The following is an 11538-nucleotide window of genomic DNA, read 5'->3' on the forward strand; positions in this document are numbered from 1 at the left end:
ACTATAGCTGTAGTAACAAATAATTTAATTGATATTAGCAATTTAATTTTGTGTCATATCCGTGTGTTAGTCAAGACAATGTTACAGCATCTATATATATTTTTTTCTATTAGAATTTGTTGACCTATTTGTCAAATGAATATAATACCATAAAGCAACAAAATTGTCAAATAGCCTGTAATATCGTGGCTATTAACCTGGTCTTTAAGACTATATCCAAGCATGGTTAAGTCTATCGTGTGCTCTTTGGGTACGGGTAATACGAACGAAGTGCATTGGAGCGACACGACTACAATTCCATTTAAGTAATATGTGGAATTTATAATAACATGCTATTGCGCATACGCATGCAAAAATAAGAGGAATAAACAGAAACACAGCTAGGTAGTATATGTATGAATATGGTAGAGTTTCATTTTCATATTTCCTATTAAGTTTTTGATGGGGCTTCGATACATTTTCAATAACTGTATTATGTGCTATATACATTGCAAAACTATGTACAGACAATGAGGCCCTGGCAGTACTAGGTTGCCTTTCTATATTTGAGTCAGTTACTGGTGACACAACGGATGCAAGAGGAGCTGGAGTTGATGTGAAATATAAAACTGACGATTGCGGCTTCGTGCTTGACGATATGATTGACGATAGGCCTAAATGGCGTAACGCATTTTGTGTTGAGATCGAGAAATATGGTGATGTAGAAGACGCTACCATTGTCAAAAATGATGATGGTGATGATAATGATGATGTTGAGGATATTGATGATGATGATAATGGTGATGATGATGACGATGATAGCGTAGAGGGCGTTTTTGATATTAATTTAGTGTTCAGAAAGGATCGAATTCCTGGTGTATTTGAATACGCTGATGATGACATTCTGTGCGATGAGTCTCCAGCATATTTTAGTAGAGTATATTTACCAAGATATGAAAATGAAATTCCCTCATTAAATCCGTAGATATTCACATTGAAATATACATTCATATCAACGCGAGAAGAAACCTGAACTGTTTTCCAAGTAGATTCAACAACTAATTTACAGTAATGGTCTTTTCGATCAGATTTCTCAAATAATTGAATATAAATATTCTTATAATATAGTATAGAGTTGCCATTTAGTAAAATATTATGCATGTCCTTGCATACCGTGAAAACTGCAATACTGTTCCGAAAGCGATTCACGCCGTCTGTTGTTACGTCAAAGATTGAGAGTGTTACGGGGCTACTGTCGAAAGTTTCAAGAGCTGCTTGTACACACATAGACGGTCCACCCAATCCTGAGGCCTCCATAAAGTAACCTCTGTATTGCACCACCATAATTCTCTCGAATGTCTCTATCCATGCATGTTCTGAGCCGCTAAGAAAAATCTCATGAAATTGGCCTTCATCGATCGTAAGGTTTGTTGTATGATGCGATGTTGTTATGGTGATTATGGTAACAACTGTATTGTTTTCTTTAGAGAATATACGAAACAAGTCACTACTTCTAGATATTTGGGATGACGTGAGTATAAACGTTGATCCCCAGCTTTCTAGTGGTGGCAACTGCTCCACGAGATGATTACAATGCAGTCCATTGCTTGATAAGGTCGCACACATGCTTCCAGCCATTACGGTTATCGGTTTTGAAGATGTTATTAAACTTCCCGACAAATCCAACTCACTCTGAAGCTGCGCTGCTTGAAATCGTCGTAATGTTAGGTTCACAAACTGACCGGCATGAATTTGCTTATTGTCAAACATAACCTCAGCCTTAATAAGCACGCTCAAGCTTGTGTTATTTTCGATACCAACTATTAAAACCTGAGATCTAGTGTATGAAGCGACGTAATATTGACACCCTAATTTTTCAATTGGTAAAGCAAGAAACCCGTCTAAATATCGTGAACTTGCAGTGTTTATGCCGAACACACGGATCTCAGCACTTGAACTGATTTCAATGCCAATAAATCCCAAACGACTACCGGATATCACCAGACTGCTAGGAAGATAGACGGTTTCTGTTGCTTCATGTTGTATGACAGAAATTTCAAATAATGATGACGTAATGTTTACAATATTAGGTAGTAAGTCGTGTTTTTCCTCGGCATTTCCTATAAGAACGAATGTAAGAGTCAGCGGAAGATTCTTTTCTGCATTCTCCATGAAACCAATAGTGAATTTTCTGTTTTCTGCTGAAGCTGTCCTAAAATCTAAATATAAAGTAAAGAGCTTATTAAAGTTTCGAGCATTTCAATTTATTATTATAGTTACACTAAAGATATATGGCTTTGTGGTTAAAATTAGCACAAGGTTATGGTCTCATCCTCCAAGTAGGATTTTTGACGTGAAAATTTCAATTTTCCAATGCTATGCATAGATTTGTTGGTCGAGTCCCAAAATAGTCTTCGCTAGAAAAGAAACCCTTTTTTGATCATTATACACGTAAAATCACCTCTTCAACCACTTCCTAAAATAATATAAAGCCCAGTAAAAAATGATTAGTTTTCATCCTCACCCGCATGTTTTTGAGAAAAAAAAATTAACTTATTTTTTAGTAAACAGTAGATATTGTTTGTTTGATCTCAATCATGTATTTTACTTATATCAATACACCAGCAAACAACCCAAAGGTGTTATTTGGCTTTAGTAAAAAAATAAATAAAAAACATCCCTCAATTATCACTTTTCCAGCCTAGATAGGGTGATAAAATAATATTTTGTTCTTTATTGGACCTGATAATTACATGTACTAATAAGAATAGAAAAATAGGCCTACTGTCAGTTAAGCTTACTTAAACTGTAGTATCTTTTTCATGGGCCCAGTGTTTATTTTTATTTAAAGCACCTTATCTGTTTTATAAGTAAAGAAAATAAGTTGGCCTAAATCATTATAAAAAATTACGTAAATGTAAATAAATTGATTATAGGCTTACAATTTAAAATCTAAGTTCCTATCCCATGTATGTTACAGTATGTGGACTGTAAAAGATGGTTAAAAATTCCCGTGCACTTAATGAAAAAAAAATTGTCATGTAGAATTTATCAGCACTGTGATATTTTGTTTAAACATGATACATACGACGATTTGTGCACACACTTGATAAAAATAATTATAGGCCTAAGCTCAATACATTATCCTCTGTCACACATTTCTGTCGCTAGTTGACGTTACACCAACGCCCTCTGTCAGTATTTTCCACAGATTTTCCCGGTCTGCTAGATGCTAAATTCCACTACAAAGTTTAATGGTTTATTTGAAACTATTAGGTAAATATAAATACTGCACTAGATAAATATTAATATACATAATATATAGGTCCTAGTAATCATGGTGATGTTTCTAGAAGCTCATGGAAAACAAGGAAAAATTAAAACCACGTGAAACATGTAAAGCAGTCGGTAATACGATATTTTTGACTTAGCTTCGAAATTTATGTTGAGGCCGGACTATGTTATTAGGCAAGAAAGTGTCACACTTTTCACCCTGGAAGGGTAGGACTAATGATATATTTTTGATCATGGAGGACAAACATACAGTATCTGTATAATATTATTATATAACATTATTTTAAACCCTCAGAACTTTTAATTGTACTTTTTATGTATTTTTAGTTAATTTGATATAATATCTTTGTATCTTTAAGTGTCCCGTTTATAAGGGTGTCCCCTGAATAGGACACTAACCAAAAACGTGAAATCGTTCCCTTAAAAGGGGTTTTTGGCATGTTTTAATATAATGATGACGTCATAGATAGATTCTTTATAATTTTATTTTTGACCTAAGAATTAGATACAGTTGAATTTCAACTTAACTTATAACAGTAATTTGCGATGCAACAATAATCTATAGTATTAATTTTGCTAATCGCCACCGCGTAACTTCACCTATCTCCTCTGAAGCCGCTGGCAGGAATGTGCTCGTATCTTATACACTGGGGTTAGACTTGCCACAAGTCTCTTATTTTTTATTATTTTTCTCATTCTGGACAGCGCCACCAACGAGAAAGTTAATTTAGAGAACGAAATCGAGTATGGGACGCCAATTAAATGAGGTATGGCGCGCACTAAGTGCAATAAAGAGTGAGTAACCTAAAATTAGGTTTAGCCCCCCCACCCCCGCCTTTAACAAAGGCGGTGGTGGGGGGGGGGGCCCGGCCCAGGTGTCCCCTTTTTGGAAGGTAAAATAAAGAAAAAAAAAAAGAAAAAAAAGAAAGAAGAAGAAAAAAAAAAGGATAGCCCAGAACTCCTCAAATGTTATTTTTGGGCGTCTAAAACACAAAAAATTTGCGAGGGCATGCCCCTGTAGGCCGACCCCCTAGGACAGTGTTGTCTTAATTGGAACAACATTTGCGCCCCCCCCCCCCCCCATTTGGACATCTCTGGATCCGCCTCTGGTGAACACGTCGGGACAATGTTTATCTACGGGTTCTTTTGAATATCAGAAGCACAGATACATAGCCTATACATGCACACACCTTGATTAAGACAAACACTTCTCTCATGCCCAACTAGGCTAGGCCTACTCTATATTGCTGTACTGTACTTTCACTTACAAGAGGGTAGCCCAAAACAACAGGGGAAGATCCAGTAGGGGAGAGGGACGTCACCCCTCCCTGTTTTTCAAATATTTTTTAAATTTCAATGCAATATAGGACTATGTGCTATTTGCTTTATTAAATTATTCTGAAACTGTTGTGCACACCAACCCCCCCCCCCCCCACGTTTGAAACATTCTGGATCCACCCTTGATCACACTGCACAATAATTCCTCACAAGGACTACAGTATTCACCAAAGACATAACTACAAAGAAGACGTCCTTCAGAAAAATAATGACATGGTAACCATAACGTCCACAACGATTGCCTCCTCAACGTCCCCATTCAACAATGTACATCATCGCCACCTTTCCCCACTCATTCAACACTGTGCGGATCACGGGTATGCTAGTTCATTTAATGTTAACATATAAAATAATAGATATAGGCCTATAATTAAAACTACAAAAGTTGTATAAGTTCTTGATATTGTTTCTTGATTCGAGTGAAATGTTTATGACCAAATATTCCATAGCAGGTCGAGATCCATGAAAAGTCGTAAGCTTGGTTCACGTCGAAATTTTATCTAGATATACATCCACTTAACTAGTTAAAAGTTCGACGTGAACCACTCAATTATAGCTAGTTAAAGGAATTAAGTCACTTAAGTTAAGTGACTTAACTTTACTAGAATAACGGTAAATTAACTTGCTTAACGGTAAAGTCGGCTCGGATTATAAGGACACGATTACGTAACGTAGGCATCTAATCCAGCTTTGTTGTATTGTACCACCATTATCATCTTCTGGCTGGCAACAACGTACTTCACCAATGCTAACAACAGCATCGAAGTAGTCTCATTAGTCTGGTTTTCACGAAATTATTTGTAATATTTTGGGTAAACACCCAGCAAACGTCCTTTTACGAATAGTCGATATTACCAATGACCTTTGCCCTTTGCATCATCGAAGTAATAACGTTAAAAAGTCCGATTGCGTACGTTTTTCAAAGTGATAATGATGTATATTTTTCTTAATAATAAAATCAGATTTGTTGTATTTATTTATTGACAATTCAATCTTTTCTATTTCTGCTATAATAGTCGCTATTAATTCAATTTCAACGAACTACCACCAACGCCAGTCGTTAAAATGAGCGCACATGTTTACGATGACGAAATAAAAAAGTGTAAGTCAACAACTCAGATTTTCGCGAAGTGCATGTAAACAACACAATTGAGCGATCTAAAAACTACAAAACAGGACAGAAAGGTCCATTAAGTATACATACGTTTTAATGAAAATTAAAACAATATTTTTGATAAATGTAAGAATGCTGGGTAGCGATTAAAATAATTCGATTTTTATCGAAGGTAAATGTAACTAGGGCCAGGGCCTAGAGAATCTACCACTTATATTGCGATAGAACACGCTGCTGCACTGGTCGTTGGTTCATACTGGTCGGCTAGGTTAGGTAGTGGAAACTCACACCTTCTCTACAGTAGTTTACAAATTTTTTTTGAACGAATACCACTTGGTACTAGAGGTTCGTAAAATACAGCAGATGTTATATTAAACAAGCCTTTCGACCGTGTGACGTCGACGGCCTGAAACTGGCTGGCTGTTTATCTGGCTCTAACTTGGCATCGAACGCAATTAGGGGATTATCGTATCATGTTTCAAGACCGGTATATCTAGATAAAGTTCGACGTGAACCAGGCTATATATAAAGATGTGGGTTACCCACATCTTTATATTTGCAAAAGTAATTAAAATTGTTTATTGAGCAGATTAATCACACTGATAAACAATTGTACTACATTCGGCTGATGCACGGTCATTTCAGCAGCCATGGTTATACATAAAAAGTTAAAAAAAACATGTTGTAGCTAGGTGAGTAGTAGGACTAATGCTAATGAAACTATAGGGTAGCCTAGGGTAGGTAGGTAAACATATCTGGCTAAACGACCGATAGTGTATGTAGACATAGTTAGGCTTAGGCCTATGCCCTACTACCTGTCTCTTATACACATCTAGATGTGTATAAGAGACAGCCTACCCCACATCTTTATATCTAATTTTGCTGAAAGTTCCGCTTGAACAATTTCGTGGACATTTTGCTATCTGCACATGACATGCTTCCATTGCAGGGTTTATAATGTATTGAAAGGCAAAATCTAGGAAGAGAAGCCAGCAGCTTACTCTCCGGAGTTTTAGAAGTTATTTTATATTTTCTTTTTATATTATTTTGCTTTTTAAGCTGCTGGCACCTAGCTATTGTAGTCTTGCTTGATTTTTTTATTGCCTTTTTTTAATCTTAAAATAAATGAATGATTGTTAGATAGGATAATTTATATGAAAGAATAGTGGTGGTGGTGCTGTTCTTTATATTTGAAAACAGAGACCTGCATATGAAAAATGAAAACTCAAAACAGAACCATTTATATTTTACGCATAAGTCAAAAAAAATGCCAAAGCAATGCTCTAATCAAAGTTTTATAGTAGTTAGGCAGACGGAGCACCAAAGTGGCAAAAAATTACTTACAAAGCGATTTTTGTTGGAAACTGTTGATATCGACCTGAAATACCACCAAAAAAAAGTTGGATGGATTTCGGCCATGGGAAAATTTTTTTATGACCTTTTACCTAAAAAGGGTAATTCTATATATAGTAGCAAGGTGGTGGGGGTAGAATAGATACGGTAGCCATATCTTATTCTAAACCTGTAATACATGCATTTTTAAGTATAAAATATCATTGTTCAGTACCACTACATTTTTTTTATCAAGGGTTATGCAAACATATCATTAATGATGTCAGAAACGGTCAAAGGTCATTGCAACAAATTGGCCCATCCCTTAACAAAGCAATGGATTATGTACATTCCTTTTGAAGTTCCTGCTTCTTTTCTCTAAACAAAGTGTTTTATGGCTCATTAAATCTTAAATTTTTATAATAATTTCACAATGGCGTCCAAAGATGGCCGACATACATTTTGCATAGCTATTATTCAGTAACAAGTGGCACTTACTTTGCAGTGGAAATTTTTTATTTTCTGGGTCATAATATACCATGCAATAAAAAAAATGTAAATCTGGTTTAAGGAATATATGAATTGAATTTAAAATAAAAATAAATATGTAATAGTAAGTAAGGCACATGTCATTGCTGAAGAACCACAGATTCTTCTGGACGCTTAAACGACCATTCCATTGTGGTCAAGTTGTGCTGACGTTCGCCATGTTTGTGGAAGGTCACGGGCTCGAGTGTCGGTTGATTTTTTTTTTTTATATATATATATACAGTATATATATCATTAAAAAGTGCCTCTTGAATTTACATAAGCACTCCACAATTTTCATTTATTTCTATAGGCGCCCCCTCAATTTCCATTGTTTTCATAAGCGCACCGTTTGAATAAGTGCCCCTCAAAAATTGCAAAAAAACATTTTTAGCGCCCGAGTGTTTATTCGCGCGAGTATTTTTATTAAAAATCACCAAAAATCACATTTGTTTGGTGATTTAGAGCACCCCCTCCACTATCAGCACCCCACTTCAACACTTCTAGATACGCCACTGTGTATGAACCCGTGCACCGGGATAACCCACTACTAGTCTCGAAAGATGTACTGAGTTCTTTAAAGTGCATATGAGCTAAATTACCTGCACTAAACCTACCGTTTCCTTATTCCGAGAAGAATTGTTCTTCCACCAGAACCATAGGCGAGCGCCGATATTATTATGGCTGTAGGTTGCGCGCTCCTGCCTTAACCGCTATGGCTATATCTCGGTAGATGTACAAATTTAATAAGCAGCAGCAAAGTTAACTTGAAATGCATTCAAGTTAACTGCAATTGAATTAGAGTTAACTCTAATTCATTTCAAGTTAACTGCAATTCCAATGTATTGCAGTTAACTTGAATTACAGTTAACTGTAATGCATTCGACTTAACTGCAATTCAGAGGTAAATGATAAAACGGCTTGCCATAGATGTGTATATACATGAATTGTAACGTCGGTTACCATGGAATCACCCAAATAATTATAAAGCATATGATGTAATTAGAAAAAAATATTGTAGCACTGAGTACCCATAATTGACTGACTAATAAATCACAATTGTTACAATATTTTCATGTATTAAGTTATTAAAATTTTACTAGGAAAAAAATTACTACTTTACAGTTAACTTTTCCTAATAATGATTGTTATTTCCTGACTAATAACTGTTGTTTTTGGAGGGTAACCAGATGTGTGCCCTGTTTTACACTGGGCCGCCTATCAACACGGAAATGAAACTGCAGAAAACCATGGTGTAGATCTTGCTACATTTCAAAAAGTCTATTGAGTGAAAGTAGATAAACATTATTGCAATTAAAAAGCCTTCTAAAGTTATTTGTGAATACATTGTTTACTGGAATTAACTACCAAATTAATGTTAAATAATTGTTTGTTGACCATTCCCACAACTAGACATTGGGACATGATTAATTGATAGCAAGCTATATTCGATGATTTACTGTGACAACAATGTAAAGTTTGCTACAAATAGAAAAAAAATCCAAACACAGATGAGCATATTAGGGTCATAAAAAGAAAATGACAATAACATATACAATCCTAACATGCACAAAAAAAAGAAAAAAAAAAAAAAAAAACCGTCAACATAGGTACTATAGTTCTCTTGCTTGCTATATATAATAATATATGCTAATAATAATAATAATAACAATAATAATAATAATAATAATAATAATAATAATAATAATAATAATAATAATAATAATAATAATAATAATAATAATTGTAAAGTGTATAATACATAGGTCCCTAAAAAATGTAAATCAGAACACCTCCTTATAATTATAGTAATATAGCCTAGGCCCACAAACAATTGCATCTTCTTGGCAAATGCGTTTCTATTCACCTCTGGCTGATAGGTAATGCCTTGCTTGAATGGCTATCGGCAGAGGGGTGTAAGGTATTATATTGAATAGCTGACTAAAACCTTACCAAAAACAGTGATTAATATCATATCTTCGTAAGTACTTATCCAATTTTTGACGGGAAAAGCGTGAAAATGTTCAAAATCATGAAATACAACATTATTCGTAGCCCACTATATAATTTAGGGCATAACATTATAAAATAAATGTGCATCAGTCAAGGATCGCTTATGTGTAGGTGTGATAACCTAAGAGATTAATCACAAGATAAAGGCTAATCCCTTTTTTCAATTTAGCCATGGATCTCAACCTGCAATGCTTTTTTTTAAATATTGAGCTTTCTATTGGATTCACAAGATAGAATACTATTAAGCCTAATAGATGTTACTAAATTAGAAATCAGTGTGCAGCAGGCTGTACAGTATAGATTAGAATCCTATATAAAAATACTGTACACAAAACAAGAAATGTCATGTTTAATGGTCAAAATCACTCAGAAAATGTCCCCGTCCCCTTAATATTGGTGCCCCCTTAATAGAGATTGGCTGTAGTGTTAAAAAAATATATAATTTCCCTCGTTTCACGGAAAATTGTCACCTTAATAGGGGTGTCCCCTGAAATATTGTTGTCCCAAAGGAGGGGGGTTCTACTGTAATACAAATTTTAAATTCGTTCCAACATGTGCCTGGAAGTACTGTAGGCCTAGTTTATATCTGTATAGTTCCAAGAACTTTTCTGTTCTATACATATTCATGATAATTATTAAGTTTGATTGAAACTCGGAAATGGTCCATTATTTAAAACAGGGTCTTTAAAACCGCTAGTACAGTAATTAGCTTAGGCCTATTCATCTAGCTAGTCATTGCTGTGAAGTGCCGTTGTGTCAAAGTAACAGTACAGTACTAATTTATAACAACTGTCTAAAGTCCGTTTTTTTACGTCATGTAGGTCTATACCTATTTTGACAATATTATTTCATTCAACAATGTCTCAATATAAATAGGTCTTGTCATAATATTAGACTTGCCTTTTAACACGTGACGTTATAATAACTTTGAAGTAAAAAAATTAAACAGAAATACGTACTTATAACGTAATTTCTGACTAAATGACGTTGCAACCGTTGCTGAAACGCTCAGTGCCATAGTAATTTTTGTACATAACCTAACCACCACATAATATAATAACGTTTTGTGTCTGCTGGGCTATGAAATGCAGTCATTTCAGTTTTAAAAGAACAATTATACAAGATTTAACCCATAAATTTTCACTTGGAAGGGAAAAATTTCTAGTACTATTATTATTTTTTTTAATTCACGATTTATAATTAAAAAAGTAGGCCTACGCCTACATATTGGGGTTTTTTTTAAACAAATTATCAAAAACATTTAAAAATGTAATCATTTAAACATAAAATATATTGTTACGTATATTGCTATCCCAATTCTGATAGAGTCTGTTGCACATCATCCCAATATCGGCGGAAGTTATAAAATGCACCAAACGACCACGTTCCGGATTGTTATTGCATCAAAGTACCATAGGCCTACTGCTCGTTACTACATTACCGCTCATAGCTATCGAGGAGGCAATAACCTCATAACATTTTGCTAAAAACAAGGTATTTTTCTTACCTGGTTGACATGTAGAATAACCTTTTACAGCTTGAAACAAGAAGCATATACCTATATATTGAAATATTCTAAATATTGGACGCAGGCCTAAACGATAATAAGTGTTCATTCTTCGTTTCAATTCGTGATCTTCTATTGTAAAGCACGGGTAAAAAAGATATATATTTGCGTAGTTCTCCACGGTAAGATGCTATGTCCTCTTGAGTTTAGATTTTCATATAAAACCAATACATAGACCTACCCCCTGCTTTGAGCGCGTGTATCCTAAACGTTAGCAAGAAAATTGAGCCTTCAAAAATAAACTTTTAGCATATGAGACTGTAAGGTAGAATAATCATTGATCCATGAGGTTATTAATGTCATACAAACCAGTTGTATGGTATTAGAGTAGGTCCTCTATTAAATTAGATATCTTTGTATTAGTAGACACAAT

The 11538-nt window shown here is 34.7% G+C and overlaps 1 protein-coding gene across 1 annotated transcript; it reads right to left on the reverse strand.

Annotated features, from left to right (window-relative positions):
* Nucleotide 1: 1 nt before the first annotated feature.
* On the reverse strand, nucleotides 2–11226 carry LOC117101187 (IgGFc-binding protein-like). The gene is made up of 3 exons (XM_033241077.1): nucleotides 11106–11226; nucleotides 1153–2198; nucleotides 2–7 (listed from the first exon to the last, which is right to left on the reverse strand). The coding sequence occupies exons 1-3, from the start codon at nucleotides 11212–11214 to the stop codon at nucleotides 2–4; spliced, it is 1161 nt and encodes a 386-aa protein (XP_033096968.1). The 5' UTR covers nucleotides 11215–11226.
* Between the last annotated feature and the right edge of the window lie 312 nt (nucleotides 11227–11538).

The sequence above is a fragment of the Anneissia japonica genome, unplaced genomic scaffold (genome assembly GCF_011630105.1).
Source record: "Anneissia japonica isolate Jap-2015-1 unplaced genomic scaffold, ASM1163010v1 scaffold7766_len575116_cov191, whole genome shotgun sequence".
Lineage (NCBI taxonomy): Eukaryota > Metazoa > Echinodermata > Crinoidea > Comatulida > Comatulidae > Anneissia > Anneissia japonica.

Excerpts from the sequence above, each read along its gene's own strand:
- LOC117101187 (XM_033241077.1), bottom strand. The coding sequence starts at position 11,214 with ATGAACACTTATTATCGTTTAGGCCTGCGTCCAATATTTAGAATATTT. Across the intron at positions 2,199-11,105 it reads TTATTCTACATGTCAACCAG|ATTTTAGGACAGCTTCAGCA; the intron begins GTAAGAAAAATA and ends CTTTATATTTAG.